Source organism: Aptenodytes forsteri, unplaced genomic scaffold (genome assembly GCF_000699145.1).
Source record: "Aptenodytes forsteri isolate BGI_AS27 unplaced genomic scaffold, ASM69914v1 Scaffold16, whole genome shotgun sequence".
In the NCBI taxonomy this organism is placed as follows: domain Eukaryota; kingdom Metazoa; phylum Chordata; class Aves; order Sphenisciformes; family Spheniscidae; genus Aptenodytes; species Aptenodytes forsteri.
Genome location: NW_008794753.1, coordinates 2,833,841 through 2,849,606, shown reverse-complemented (window position 1 = coordinate 2,849,606; position 15,766 = coordinate 2,833,841). Strand labels below are relative to the sequence as shown.

At 39.9% G+C, this 15,766-nt stretch overlaps 1 protein-coding gene across 5 annotated transcripts; it reads left to right on the top strand.

Annotated features, from left to right (window-relative positions):
• Window positions 1–7: 7 nt before the first annotated feature.
• On the top strand, window positions 8–13,414 carry LOC103894715. 5 transcript variants are annotated; one of them, XR_657334.2, is made up of 8 exons: window positions 8–938; window positions 3,905–4,050; window positions 5,700–5,876; window positions 6,686–6,799; window positions 9,814–9,900; window positions 11,947–12,094; window positions 12,557–12,921; window positions 13,011–13,414. XR_657334.2 is itself a non-coding variant. In XM_009274159.2 (8 exons), exons 3-8 carry the CDS (start codon window positions 3,991–3,993, stop codon window positions 12,586–12,588), a joined length of 618 nt encoding a protein of 205 aa, XP_009272434.1. In that variant the 5' UTR covers window positions 8–208; window positions 785–938; window positions 3,905–3,990; the 3' UTR covers window positions 12,589–13,414. The 5 variants fall into 5 exon arrangements, 4 of the variants coding, with proteins under 4 accessions (XP_009272434.1, XP_009272431.1, XP_009272432.1 ...); XM_009274159.2 differs by having other exon boundaries at window positions 8–208; window positions 785–938; window positions 12,557–13,414; XM_009274156.2 differs by having other exon boundaries at window positions 12,557–13,414.
• The last annotated feature ends 2,352 nt before the right edge of the window (window positions 13,415–15,766 follow it).

The following is a 15,766-nucleotide window of genomic DNA, read 5'->3' as shown; positions in this document are numbered from 1 at the left end:
GCCAGGCAGCGCCGCCGCCCCAGCGCGCCGTTGTTTTCGCACAGTTGGCCTCGCTTAAATAAAACCGTGTTTTCAGACAGCGAATACGTAAACTCGTCGAAAACTCCTGCCTGCACAGAAACCACGAGTAACGTTGCCGACACGTATTAAAAGCCCAGCAACCCAAAGCCGTGTTGTAGCAACAGTCATAGCTCAGCCCTACCTCCAGGTGACTCTCCAGTTCCACGGAGCTTTTCTTTTTTCCTTACTGCCAACATCGCAGGAAAGTAACGTGATTTTTCCTGGCACGGTGCAGTTTATCTGTCTCCGTGACTTAGACTGCCTGGGATGAATGGAAAAAACATCTCTCACTCAAACCCGTTGCTCGGAAGCGTGAACCTTTCCCTGCGGTTCTCTAAGACTAAAAATCTTGATTCGGGGTACTGGGAAAAAGTTACTTGCTGAACATCGCTATGTTTCGATAGGCATACACGTGGGCATTGGTGATCTCGATTTCAGGAGATGAAATTATAACACGGTGGCCCTTGTGAGGCACTGAGGAAAGTAGAGGGCAGTCTGTAGGTATAAACCAGAAAAATCTAGGCTGAGATTAATTATGAAATAAAGTTAGAGTACTCCCTTCCTCAGCAGTTTTGGAGTTTCAATTCAGTTGTAAAGGGTTTCTTTCTTTTTGCCGGGAAAACCGTGCCCTCATGTCATTTAGCCAAATTGCTTTAATGAGTTTCTTAGCAACAGCAACTAGTTTATACTGCGTTACATGTTTAAAAATTTTCTTCCTTTACAGATAAAACCTTGTTCAGAGCTATCATTTCCTGTGAAGATCTACTTCTGTGTCACTATTTTGTCTCTGCTAAGTGTCATAGGGCTAACCATAGAGACACTCGTTCAACAAACTGAGGAAGATTTCACCATTTCTCTTATTCAGTTAGTTGGAGTTGGTAAGAAACATACCGTCTGTATTTTAAAACAAACACATTTTTTCCCAAAGCAGTAGTCAAGCAGCAACTGAAGTTTCTTATTTCACTCCATTTGGCCTGATATGTTACACACAAAATCTTCTGCCAGTTTAGCACTAACAAGCTAGATGCTTTTGCCATTGTTGCTTTGTCCAGCAGTATTTTAGGGAAAGGATCAGTAATAGATATGGTGTCATCCAGAATACATTCACATGTGAATAGTGTGAAAAAACATTCAGATTTTAGGAAGTTTTGCTATCACTGGCTTTCTTACTGGTGTTACATTAGGCAGATGTGGCAATGATTTTGCTTTCAGACAGCTGTCACTTTATGTAAGATACACTGAATGTTCAGCTATGCCAGAAAGAGCTTCTTACCATTTCCCATTTTAATGTCTGTGCCATAATACGCTGGGGAAGTGAGAGGTGTCCACGCTCCAAGGCTTGTCATAGAACGTACATCTCCTGACATGAGCCGGGCTTATACCTGAGTTGTAGTTGGTTTCAAGGCACCTTCTTACATTGCAAGAAACCAAACATACACGGTTTGATCTGAAACAAGAAAATGTTAAGTCAGCTCTCTGTGTTAAGTTCCTGCAAGGACGTTGCTTCACCCGAAGTATTTTAATAAAAGAAAATAAGGACCTCATTTTTTTTTAAAGCTCTTTTTTTTGACTAATAATTTTTGTACCACTGGAAGCAAAATCCAAAATTCCTTGGATATTTCCAATTAGAGCTTCAATAGAAACTTATGTTCATATTCCTGGGTCCATTTGTATTAAATAGAAGTGAAAGTCAACATGAAAATAAATACAACTATAAGTATTTTAGGAAGTCCTCTTCAGTGGCTTTAGCAGGTTTGGGCTGTTGGCTCACTGGCCGAAACAGTAGAAAATAGACCCTCTGTGGGTGTAACACCTTGTGTACGGGAAGGACACACTATTCATAAGCAGTCACTGCTTTCCAGCTTTCGTGCTTTCACCCAGAGGGAACAAAGACAATAGATTTGTTCCAGATTCTATAATTAGACACATACAAACAATACTTTTATTCCAAAGCTCTGGTTTGATTAGCTGCTTTTCACACAAGACTCAGCATACCAACAAAAACTGCAGTGTTAGAACAGACCATTGGTGCCTCCAATCTGTCACACTGTTTTTGTTAGCAACCACTGTTTTCTGCTTCAGAGAAAAATGAAGAACCTTCATAATAAACCAAATGAATCACATGATGTTATAAATGGGGAAGTCGAAAGCATGCTTGCTAATCTATTTTTCCCCCTCCTACCTTCTGCTGATACTAATTGGTATTCTATGCTGCAGCACACACACGGAAGAAGTGCACGGCTCTCACAAACCTCTGGTTTAAATCAGGAACAACAGTGTGTTTTTAACACATTACTTCAGATTTCAGAGTTTTAATGTAAACAAAAGTTGTTGTTTCAACATACTAGTCAGTAAAGATAACATCGTTCAAGGAACATTTTAAAACCATTATTGGCTTACCTTGAGATTTTAAGATGTGTAAGCTAACCTCCATAAACAGGCCAAACCCCTAGATTTTCCATAGCGTAGACAAAGACTGACAGAACCAGTAAGAGTTCTTTAAAGAAAAATAGATGCCCCGGCTGTAACAATCTCTTGGATTTACCACTAGAGATACTGACTTTAAAGAGGGTTTGGGATTTAATTTGTTCAAAAATGTTCACTTACCAAAAACAAGGGGATGTCCTTTATTTTAAAAATGTGCATGTGCTATCTCTGCAAAAATCTTAATGCTCAGAAAAAAGTTTGTTTTCAAATTATTTGTACAGACTTCTTCTGATTTAGCAGCTGAATTTGCAAAACAAGGAAATACTGTATTAAATCTTCCAGGTGTTCCCGAGGTCAAGAGCATGCAAAAAAATCGCATGATCCACTTTGTAGTCTGCCAATCCTTTTCAGTTTTCTCAATCACTGTTAATAAAAGTGAAAAAGGAAGTTTATTCACTAGAAGGTTTGTTTAGAGAGACTGAAGTTATTATGTTACTTTGAAAACTTCTACAACACTTTGTCCCCGTGTCTCAACCTAGCGAAACTGGATGCTTTGATGTGCCGAATCCAGGAAGTAGCCCTCTGGAAAAAGAAATCTATTGTTACTTTGCCTATGCAAGAATTAACTAGTGTGTGCAGGAGCATCCTATGTAAGAACAAAGCACTGATTCCTGTTTTTATGAAAGGAGAGCCTTTTCCTGATTTAAGCTTTGTCAAAACAGTTGTGTAGAGTCCAACAGTGACAGCTAACTGTGGTGTTAAGAGTGGTGGGTTTTGATGTATTTTATAAAAACATAACTTAGAACTTTCCCGAACCAGTTCTTTTCTGGACTACAGTTTGCAGGGTGGGGTGTTTCAAAATTTCCACAACAAAAATAAACTGTTAGGAATCCAGTCTGAGTTCAATTCAACACACTAGCCATTTGTAGTGGTCAGAACCACACGAACAATACTGTAGAGGTATGTGTAAGAGTAGTAAATTCCTTGTTAGTCACTTGAATTACTCTCACTGGGAAGATTATGTCATTTCAGTTCTTCAATAAAAATGGTGTTGCTTCATTTAAATCAAATACACTATTCAACATAGTGTTCAATATAGTATTAATAGAATAACATACCACAGCTGCCAGCTAATTTGGATAGCTAATACGTTGCCATTTTCAAAGTGTTACTTCACAAGTAATTTAAAAGTCTAACAAATTATTTCATCTCTTGTATGCTAAACACAGGGGAGAGTACTCATTTTAAGTATCTGATTCAGGCTCCTTGGTAAGAATAAAGATACGTTCTTGACCGAAGAGCCTAAGTTACACGGTCTTGATACTTCCATTTTGTCATCTGGATCAAGCATACTGAAAAATTGCACCACGTGCAATCTGTGTTTACCTGGTAACTGACCTTTCCTTCTCCTTCCCAGTGTTCTGTGTATACTATGTGACTAGAGGAATCCTGCAGGAGAATCGCCAGGAGCTCATCGTCTTTGTTCTTTCCATCTTGCTAGTGATGTTTCGTTCCATTGTCAACTTCACGGTTCTCTCTGCTGAGCAGAAGCCGAAACTCCTGGTTAGTCTCCTGGCTTTAACTAACTTTGCTTTTCTCCACATCTTGGATTTGAAAATCTTAGAAAGGCAAGATATCTGTGATAAGGGCACTGATAACAGAGAAAAATCAGGCTGAATTATTCCTACCATTGAGTAACAAAATGTGCACCTCCACAGTTGCAATCTGTTTCTCTGAGCTATTCTATGGGTTTCTTTATGGCAGTATTTGAAAGTAACATAAATATCGAAGTATTTTACTCACACAGGATTACCGCAGAAGATATTCTTCACTTCACCTACTCTGCTTCAGATTTCTGCCTGTAAAACGACTGGCCTAAAGTCACGTAAATCTAGCCTATGAACAGAACTGGAATCTCAAGTCTATATGCAAGGACACAGCCATTAGCCCCGCTGCTCCATAAATGCAGCAACGTGTTTTTGAGAGAGTTATGGTAACCTGCTGCAAGGAAACAAAAAGATACAATGTGCTAGGGGAGGTACTGCCATTCCAGATTATCTTGTTTGCGTTTCGTAACAATAAAATGTAATACAGGGACTGTATTCTATGCGATACTAAGATTTGTAGTTAAACTTCCGTCTGCTGTGCTTTGCAGAAGTCCTTCCCGTTTGTGGTCACACATTTATCAGAAATGTGAGAAGGAGGTTCCTTGCTGTGAAGTCATCCAAAAACTATTCTTCCACAGAAGAGGTGGCAACCAAGCTAGGTCGATGCAGCAAAGCAGAATTTGCCTATTCAATTTACACATCAATTGTACATTTAGTTAAAACATACTTATCTACAGCAAACTGGGTTGTTAGGGTCAATAAGAACAGGCATCAGAGAGATGCAGATTACTTTAAGGCATGCATCCCAGTCATCGGTTTATATATATATAAAAAACAAGAACCTCAAAGTAAAGCCTGGTGTAGAAGATGTACTATTATAAGGACTTATTTTTACTACTATAAAAGTAACTTGGATTACTGTAACTCTTACTTCCTGAGCAAAATTTCTGAGACAGAATAAGGCATACTAGTATAAATATTCTCATATCAATGTAATTATAAAGGATGTTTTGCCACTTCAGCCATCTTTAAAGCAGCGGACATTTAGTGTGAATGCCAGCAAAGTTGTGGATACAACCCAGACAAAACCAATGTTTTCCAAAATTTAGTAAGTACAGCATTCAGAAAAACCCACTGTCCCCACTGAAATCAGTGGGGAAGATTCTTACCAGTTGGTTTATGCCACACAGGAGGCTTAGAGCCAGTCTCTGTCAAAAAAAGCTGATTCTTCAAACTGTATCATAAAACCTCAAGCAAAACCTTGCTAAAAGTCGTCCTGGTATTACAGGAAGTGCAAAGGTTATGTTTCTCTTAACAGTTCTAAAACTACTACATTGAGGGTAATGTAAACCAAAAAAGCCAATGTGAGTTTACAATTATTACCAAGTGGTTGCAACAAATGGCAAAAATCATGGCCTGATCTTTGCCACTTAACAAAGTGTGGCAAACTGTCATCTTTAATTGTTGTCTATTTAAAATGCTATTAATAGGCAGCCTGGTTCTCCTTACTCCTTTATTGTTTTATTACCAGTTAGAAGATTTAAGGTTAAAGACTGTTCCTGTTTTGGCATGGCCAGTCACATCCTTATTTCTCTTTTCCGTCAGGCCCGCTTCATTCTGATCCTCTTGGTTGGCTCCTTCGATGTGATCTGTGCCATCATCCTCATTCAGAGTCAAAGCATGATGGCCTTTCGAGTGGGTGGTGCTCTAGAAAGCCTACAGTCACAATACTTCATGCTGAACCTCTGTTTTTCCATGTTGACCTTTGATCTTCAGGCGCAGGTATAGAACTCTCTCCCCCGGGTTCCCTTTTTTCCCTCCTATTGAGAATATCTTAGAATTAGACTAGCTGAGCTGAACTATTAACTTCCTAGAGCGATCCTGCCTGTATCTTACCTTTTAGATAAAATTAGCTTAATAATGGTCATCTCTCCATGTGTTTACTATAGGGAAGCTTAATTAAAATCCATAAAAGTGAATCAACATATATTTTATCATTGTCCTGCCCAAAAGGAAAACTGAGTCTGATTTTTGGGAAGTATGTCCACAAAAACAATTGCATCCAGAAGCTCCAACCCAACATGGCCTCCTAAAATAAGAATGATTATCACTGCACAACATCTCAGCCTACAGTCTCTTGCTTTCCAGCCATCCTAGCTGTCTCCTACATTTGAGAAAATGATACTGCGATGGGAGAGGGGAGCCTGACCTAGCAGGGCAATCAGGGTGAGATAGCAACCTGCAGTTACAGATAAGTGAAGTGAACCCAAGATCTGTTTAGAAAGAGTTTGAACTTCTGTACGCTACCCTTCATTCTTACTTTACTACTGTATTACCCTGTATTACCTTATGCTTTATCTGGAGCACATCTTACTGCCTTCCCTGTTCTTTGTTGTTGCTAATATGGTATACAGGGAAGTACGTCTGTCCTTGTGTCACGTCTCATACTGTCTGTCAGGTTTTGAGGAAAAATTTAACCTTTAGACCTGTGCCCAACTTACTGTTCCTGGGAGTTTGTGTCAAATATTTTTTGGTGGGCTGTGTGGTCTCAAACTAATAATTTTACCAAATCTTTGCCTCTTCTCTTTCAGCTCTGCTTGTGTGTTCTGCTGATAAGCCTGCATGGGATCACCCTTCTACATAACATCATCTCAGCAACAGGGGTTCTTTGGGCCTGCCTGAAGGTGACCATTAGCATCATCGCAGTAAGTGTTAAGCTAACAGCAAGACTAGCACGAATAGTCAACTTCAGAGACTACAAGTTCTCACTCTGAGCAATTATCACAGGCTGGGAAGTCACAGCCATCCCATTCTACGCAATACTGCTAAGTGGAAGGGAGCCAGAATGGATCCCAGCAGAAAACAAGAGTACCAACAATAATGAAGTCAGGTTTCTTATAAATGTGTCGCTCAACTGAGCATACAGGATGAAAAAATGTCACACTATCATTATTCCTTTCTGAGGGACATTGTTTTATTCTCAGTCCTTGATCACCTACTTTAATGAAACCTATAGGATCACAATATCTTTACTATTTCTACCTCTCTGACAAGGTTAGGTGAAACTGGCAACAGTCTTCCAAATTATCATGAAGATGGATATACAGACACAGTGAGACTGCATAGGCCTTATATCCTTAGGAAACCACACCAAAAACATGAGTGGTCCTTTATTGGGGCAGCTTCTTTAAAGGCGAGTGACAGTTTTCAGGTTAACATAAGGATTTGTGAACTTGAGATGCAGTTTTTCATGTCAGTCAGACTGAACTTCCTCTGAAATCTTGAGAGCTCTGTTCCAAGAATGATTGCGGAATCAGGGCCAAAGTACATCAGATATGCGAGTCTTTTATTACCAGGAAGGAGTTTAGAGGGGTTTGGGTTTGTTGTTTTTTTAGGCTCCTTGGGTGTTTGCTTTAGCTATTCAGACAAGTTCCTGACAGCTGAAATACAGCTTTCCAAGTGTTTTGATTGCTTTCCTTGCTAAAAATGGAGCTAGCACCAAGCACTCTGCTTTTAAAATACTTAGGTGAATAGTTGCACAGAATCATCTTTCTCCTGGACTTTGGAGTGTCGTGGCCACTAACAGGGAAAAAGGAGACAGGACTAACTGTGAGTGTGACACTTAAGAGTGCAGGTAGGGCTGTTGTAGCTTGGTTTCCCCCTAGGAGCTCCTTATATACCTTTGTGAGGCACTGGATCTTTGCTTTCAGTTAAATTGTATCGGTGTGGAAAGAAGGGAGCAATTAGAACCATGTCTGTTTTCCTGCTAGGATTAAAAGTGTAAACTTTGCAGCTACTTTTCCCCCACCCTCAGAAACAAAGTTGATCTGACCCTTTGCCCTTCACAGATTACCAGTTCTTTGCTTCACCCGGATTTGCCTTTTGGCATTAAAAGAGGCACTGTTTCTTTTAAGAAAAGAAAGAGGCGCTTCAGTTAGATGGTCTCATGTCTTAACATACATGATATTCCTTACGCTGTCGTCAATAGCAAACGTGTTTCTTAATAGTTCAACTAGTTATAGTAAATGTCCTAGGGATAAGTACATGTTCTTGCCCTTTGCTCAAAACTGTCTACGTTAGAACTACTTGAAAGCTACCTTCTACCCAGTCTAGGTACATTACTGGCTTCTCTACTAGAAGAAGTTAACAGCTTCTTGTCTAACTAAGATATAGCAAATGTAAAAATTAATGAAAAAAAATTTAGTGCTGTATTTCAGTAACTGGCAGCACTGTAGGGCAACAGCAGTTTAGAAGAGGTGGATACATTTTATGAGAGTCTGGTAGCTTTGCATCCAAGGTAAAAATTATTCTGCCTTAGGCTAGAGCATGTAGACAGTTTGACAGAGGGATCACAATTGGAAATTCTTTTCCTTACCCTGTTCAGACAAGTTTTTCACAATCAGCTTCTGGCAGATGATGCAGAAGTAGAGAAACACATATCATGGTCTTGTTTGGTGCTCTCAGAAACTGCACCTGCTATGAGGTTGTTACCTAAGAAAGGTATGGAGACATACATAATCCACCAGAAAGTATAAGCATAATAGAAGGGAAAACTTGCAAACGCCTCATACGCAGTCCTTTCTGGTAACCGCAGTACCTGAAAGCACAGCTAAACCTCATGCTCCCTTATTTCTGGGTTGATGCACATGCCATCTCACAAGGCGATTTATTCATTATTTGTCTTCTATTTATATACACGCTCTCCCATTTACTTAGCGAATTTATTTTTCCTATCTCCATTATTTATTTTATCTCTTTTCTCCCATTAATTACTAATTGCCTCTTCCCCCTCCCTCTTGTTTCTCAGCCTTTGTTTTCCTTTCCCTTTTGGTCTTATCCTAAGAGGAGCGCTATGCAGTACCACAGAAAACAGAGACAATAGTAAAGGTGGCAGAGAATAGACAACCTCCCTTAATGCTTTTGTAGAGGTTCATATATTGACCACTGCAGAAGGATCAGTATTGGTTTTGGGGGGAATCTGTGGTTGATCAGATGCATCAAATCTTATCATAGCATTGGCGCAGTCACTGCTTTCGTTCCCAGTGACTCAGCTGGTTTTCTTTTGTTTGCTCAGACCTGCCCTTCCAGTTCAGGACTGTTGAGAGTTGCTACCTGCTGGAAAGCAGTCCATCGTTTCTTCTTTCCCAAGTCCCAAGGTTAATGGTGAAACAAAGTTTTTCTGACAGTTAAATCCTCTTGCTCCTCCCACGTTTTAATTCTCAGTGACTTTAATTCTCTGTAGTAAAAACAAAGGTGGAGAAAAAAGTCACAGCACTTTCAGTCTTCTAGCTATGAAAACATTAATTTGTTAGGAAAAAATCTGAGCATACCCAAAGAAAAAGTTCATCAGCTTAGATGCAACTCAGAAGCCAGCTGCTTCTCCATTTAAGCTAGCTGGGAGTTGTACTGTAAGTATTAGAAGGCAGACCTCAAAAGGATGCCGAGATGGCTCAAATCACACACAGCTGTCAGGATGTGCCCGTGAAACAACCGGTTCTGATTTCACCAACATCACTCCTAGCCCAGGTCAGTGGAAAACAGAGACCATATTTCCTGCTAAAAACACATAGGTAGAGAAGGTAAGCGGAGAGCAAAGTTACAACTGAGAACTCAGCTAGACCAACACTTGAAATGCTACTGAAAAATCAGCTACATGTAGCCTTTATAGAGTATATAGCAGTAAGTTATAAAGCTGTATATATCTCATCTTATTTTACAGATTTTAAAAGAACTGAAACCTCTAGTGTGGATTTTTCTGAGTCAGAATGTACCTGAAGTAGTTTATCTCTTCTACCTGCTTTACACGGTAATTCATCAAACTTATTTGCTCAATAATGGGGAGCAAGGCTGGAGGCCTTCTCTTCATTACTGGATCCTAGGGCCCAAAACATGGTGCCTCAGTCCTGCACATACCCCTTCGTTGCAGCTCCTGTTAGAATCAATGAGAGCAGCAGGCATGTCCTACCTCTTCAGGATCAACTTTTCAAGACAGGAACCATGTCCGATTGCTGTTGAACTGATTACTTAGAGGGAGAGGCCCTGGAACTCTCTGCAACTGGCGAAGTGTCCAGAATGATTAGGGAAAGATGCCACAAAATCTTCCAGTACAAGATATACAGCTCCTTAAAAGTGCCTCCCCTCCTTCACAAGAAGTCTCAAGTGGTGCCAGAGCATTTGACCATCTGCAGGGCCTCAACTCATTGTATTTTAAAGAATTTCTTAGGCAGCACCCCCAGCTGTTGATCCTGACGTAGCCAAAACAAGAGACAGTGCAAGCCCAACAAACGCCAGTGTTAGGCATTTTTTTGGCACTATAATAGCGATATAATAGCACTTATCACTGGGGCACCCCAGCACCTCCCACAACACGTGTGAAGGGAGGTAAGGAAGAAGAAGGGCAAAGCAGATTGTTCATCACAGGAAGGGCTCAAATGCTGATAGCAGCCAGTGTTTCTCATACTTCACATAAATAGTCTCCAGATACTGATAGAAGTCCAGTGGCTGCAGTCATCCAAGTCCTTGGGGTTCTATTTACTGAAGTATGCAGTCAAATCAGGCTCTTGCAGTTATTCGCTGGCAAAGCACAGAAGGACCACACCCTGTCTTTGGTGGCTATACTTTACTTGTGTTGCAGTTAGGAAGAAAAGTACAGGTGGTGGCTTCTGACATAAGAGTAACAGAACAACTTAAAAATAGCTAGGTCTCCTTACATTTTTGCATGCCAACAATGAGCATGCAAGAGTGCCCAGCAAATGAGGGCACGGACATGCAATGCCATACTCCTCTGTGCTAGAGAGATCTGTAATATAGTCACTTCTCCAAGCCAACTCTTTTTGGCATCTGACTACCTGAAAGGCAAAATTAAAAAAAAAAAAAAAGGGGGAAGTAAACCGCACTTACCATTAATTACTTCAGCTCTGAAAAAGCTGCTAAGATTGACTCTATATAGCAGCTGCTTAACAACCCTCTGCAGTGTAAACAGGAAAACTGATAGAACTTAATAGACAAACAAATGAACTGCACCAGAATTGGCCAGGACATCCATAACCTGCCTTGATTTGGGATACACGCCATTGGGTTTGTTAACAAATCAAAGTAGTCAGAACTGTGCTTTTTTTAATCTCATCCTGATAATCACTCAGTCTGCTGGGCCAGTGACTCAAACCTGCAGGAAGGGGGAAAAGAGTACTGTGAGATCTTAGTATCTTTCCTTTAGTACTGGATTTTTGCAGAGGTCTCTCGTCTTAGTATTAACATGTCTGATCATACGTTGTTCACAGGAGCAGCAAGCCTTCTTCAGTGCAGTAGATAGCTGCAGGATGTAAATATTGTTGCTTTTAATTAAAAGTTGCTATTTTCTCTGTGTCAGAACCCTCAAAAAAAGCACAGGTTAGGCAATTACTAATGTCATAAGCACAGTAATCAGGCTAGCCATGAATGAAAATGGGATCATGAAGTCAGCCCCCAGACATGCATGACAATAACAGTACAATGACAGCCAGGGAACATAACCTCATTCTATATTTTATGGTGGAAAGAGACTGAGATGCAAGATGAAGTCTGGTTTCCTTATCTCCAGGCTTAATTGGTTTTTCAATCTGTGCACAGTACTGTTTTCACATGCCTTTAATGATGCAGAGATCAGAAGGTATAATGCGTTTAGCTAGAGTCAGCGTGCAGCCACAGAATCATGCAATCAGGAAAGTAAGATGGTTTAAAAATGACCAGTTCCCCCCTCCCCCAATTACTACGTAGTGACTTCTTTCAGAAATTTAGTGGTTGATTGCATTTTATGGCTTCAGGGTTTTGTGGCATTAGGTGGTGATTGTTGTATGTCTCCATTTTCCTGCAGGTGATAAGGGAGTGGGGCAAAGGGAATTCTTACACTCTGGAAGCTGCTTTCATTACCGGCTCTTGCATTTCTGTTGCAATAAAATCTGTTTTGTTTTGGGCACTGATTCATGTCTACCGCAGCTTTGGGCAGGGGCTGAGAGAACGAAGTAAGTACTTGAAAAGGTTAACTTACCTATGAAGGTTGTAGCCTATTGTATCACAGTCACAATTAAGTAGAGAGCTCCTCGAGCCAGGAAAATAGTTAGGGATAGTCACAATAAAAGGCAGATCCCTGATGACATCAAGCACTACTGCAGCCTCAGAATTTACTGGCCTGACAAAGCTCAGAAGCTTGGATGGAACATATGTGATCTCTCCCTGAAGAAAACTGACATTAGTCAAAGTTGCTTCCAACCTATGCAAGAATTGCTGCTATCCAGAAAAACAGGCCTGTGTACATGTAATTTTTCTTTTTTATCATGCTGTATAACTGCCTTATAATAACTAAGAGAGACAGAATAAAGGGACCTAGAGAGCCACTAATCTTAAACTACCCAAACCTCCTTTTACATGAAGGACATAAATGCTGCTATGCATTGGTATTGACTGATCTTCCTTTCTTCCCACAGTGTTTTCTTCCTATGGAAGGATCGACTCCTGAGCATCCCCCTTGTGTTCTATCTGCAGCTCTTACAGAGTGAAATCATAGCTGGGGAAGTTCTGATCAACTACTTGCATTCAGGATGTAAGATAATGGGTCAGTTTCACAGAGGTAGGGAAAGTTGCTCAGAAAAATGTCTATACATTTCTTGGGTTGTATTGTGCTAGGGAACTATAGCAGTGCAGCTGGTAACTTAGTTTAAAAAGCAAAGTGCGCTTGGGAAATTAACAGTAATCCTCTCAATTCAATGAGTTTTGCTGACAGGACAATGCATCTTTCACTCCTTGTTTTCCTGATGTTGCTTTGTAACTGCAGGAGGTTCACAACATGCATGTGAGTAGAGAATGTTGTTAATATAAATGCTGTTTTTCTGGATATACACAAACATAATGAAAATAATTTGCACCCCCATCTTTTATTAGTGTGTCTAGAAGTGGATTGCCCTACCATCATTTCTCAACTCAGATCTGTTGCTGAACAGAGGTCAAGCCCTGAAGTTGTTTTGATGACAGCTGTATTCCCTGAGGTCCACTATGGCTGTGTGATGGCTTAACCCCAACAGAATGGCTAGGGCTCTTGTTCCTCCTCTGACTTTGGAATATTTCAATTTTTTTTTTTTTTTTGTAAAATCCCAGCTACACATGGAAACTACGCAATGTAATCTCATGCCTTCCTGTAGTGCACCTAACCGATGTGCCATTTCATACACAAGAGTGACTGTTAAAATAAGCCTCTAATATTGTAATTCAAAATTTTGGTATTTTATTGATTGGAACCTTTAGCTACTGGCTGTCTATTTTTTAATAAAGTATAAACACAGTTTGCACATGGATAGTTATTTCTCATATCAGCAGCATGAGTTCAATGGGAGGCCCGTTTACAAACTGAGTATGGAAGAGGCTGGAACTGCAATTCACATGTGCTGTAAACATTGCCGTCACATTCCTCTTCAGATACATCTTTAACTTGCAGGTACCCGTACACTGCAAAAAGTAGTTAAAATAGTTTATTGCAGCTTATTAGGGAAATTTACAAGGATGATCTCTAAACTTCTATAAAAAAAATAATTCTCATCCTAGTCTTCTAAACCTGAAACAAATCTATTTTATAGATAGCGCAATGGAAGCATGAAGAGGTTAAATGTCTATGGTCAGACTGCATACAGCTGACAATATCAAGAGAAAGCACGAGAGTACCAGCTGATGACTATGGCTTCATTCCACAAGTCAAAATGTGACTATGAATTGTTGCTGAAGTGGAGGAACACAATTAAGCATATTCAATCCTTTTCTAAAACAAGCAACCATGCAGCAGGTCTTGCCTAGAGCAGGACCAGTAAGGGAAGACTTCCATCTTGCAGTAGGCCTGTCCTTGGTCAAAATTAGCCAAAGAAAGTAGGCTTGTGCTATGTTCCTTTTCTCTTCACAGCAAGCAGATGGCAGAAACAATTGTATCATTAGAAGGAAAAAAGTTGTGATTACATTCAAACATCTATCTCCCCAAAAGCAGAAGGGTATTGTTATGCCTTGGGGAATTAACCTTCACATTTTCACAGAAAAATGTTCTTATTCCTGACTAAGGTCTTGTTAAGTTCCTGTGGAAATCTGCCTGTTCTTTCTCACAAGGACTTGAAGTTAATACTTACGTAGATAAGAGCTACTAGGCTGAATCTGTGAAAGTTTCCCGATACTGTCTGCAGATTACGACAGGATTGTGTATCTTCAGCCTACTCTAAATAGAAGCACTCTATTTTTTGCCCAGCCACTCTCATCCTGGATGTAGACAATCATTAAACCAACTGGTTCAGACAACCAGCTTCACGTTTTCTATTATTAAAGCAGGAGATTAGTCCAGCTAAATCCAAAGTTAACTTTGGATAAATCCAAAGTTACTCATCACATTTTTTTATTGGTATTCGCCAATAGAAGAGAAAAACAATGGGAACAGATCACACTGTACCAAACAAATGGAAGCTACTGCTCTACATGTCATCAAGAACTTCCCCTGTCAAAAGCATTTAGCAAGTTTTACCCAGAATGATACCTAAAAGGAGATTCCAGTTTTAGATAATTTGCACAAATTCTTTACATAACACCTGATAAATACACAAACATTTCCCCTTCCTTGATCAATCTTCTTTTTCATGCTATATGAGAAATCTCTCAAAAACAGCATGTAGAAAGGCCACTTTTTCATATGCAGTAAAATAAGTGCACCCAACAGGAAGAAAAAGTCCAAACTACTCATATGCTTCATTTTTGCATGATTATCTTCTACCTGTTCTTTGTTCAAGCCTTTGAGTTCAATATTTCATTGTGCATTACTGAAAAAAAAATGAATCAACTTGCTATTTTCCCATCACTACAAAGTATTGGTAGCTTTAAATTGCATTTCTCTGGGTATAGTTTCCTGCTTTTATGTTTGAGGACAATACATGAGACCAAACTCATTTTCCCCTTTGTGCTCATGACTCCCCTTAAAAAAGCTTCAAGCTGCCATGCACATGTGCAACAGCCGATACTAATCTGGATTCCAGAAAGGTTAGAAGAACACAGCACAGAAAGACAAAGATAATTTGACAAAGTAAGGAAGAGCATTTAGGCCTTGCAATCCTGTGCCCCGCAGTAACAAGTCATTAATTGGTATGGTTAGTTCAAATTGTCTTTAGAACATGATCATGTTTTTATGAACCAAATCCTAATACCCCTGTAAATGCTATATGCTTCTCTACCCCTCCTTTCATTAGCAACGCAGTAAGTCATCTCACAGTTGCACAAGGAGCATGACACTGTCATCAAGAGGTAGGACTGCTGCACAAAAAGGGAGACCCAAATTAAATTAAATTTAGTATTTCAGGGAACAGCAGCAACAGGTACAAGCTGTGCTGACCTCCACATCCAGTACAAGAGTTTTTCTGTACTTCCTGAGATGGCTGTAATCCATAATGCCACCCGATGCCTATGTGAACAATCTAGATTAAACTACATGTTGGTACCAACATCCATTTCAGCTTATCGTAGACACAATGCAGGGCAGGGTAAAACTAGAAAAAGGTGGCCTCAAGCTTCACACAGGTTTATGGCCAAATCTTCCTGTTTTGGGCTACTTTAAGTTCTCTTAACTCTTAAAAACCCAGGGTAAATCGACACAGCCATTTTTTAATCAGTCCAGCTGAATT

Excerpts from the sequence above, each read along its gene's own strand:
- LOC103894715 (XM_009274156.2), top strand. The coding sequence starts at position 758 with ATGTTTAAAAATTTTCTTCCTTTACAGATAAAACCTTGTTCAGAGCTA. Across the intron at positions 939-3,904 it reads TATTCAGTTAGTTGGAGTTG|TGTTCTGTGTATACTATGTG; the intron begins GTAAGAAACATA and ends TCTCCTTCCCAG. Across the intron at positions 4,051-5,699 it reads AGCAGAAGCCGAAACTCCTG|GCCCGCTTCATTCTGATCCT; the intron begins GTTAGTCTCCTG and ends CTTTTCCGTCAG.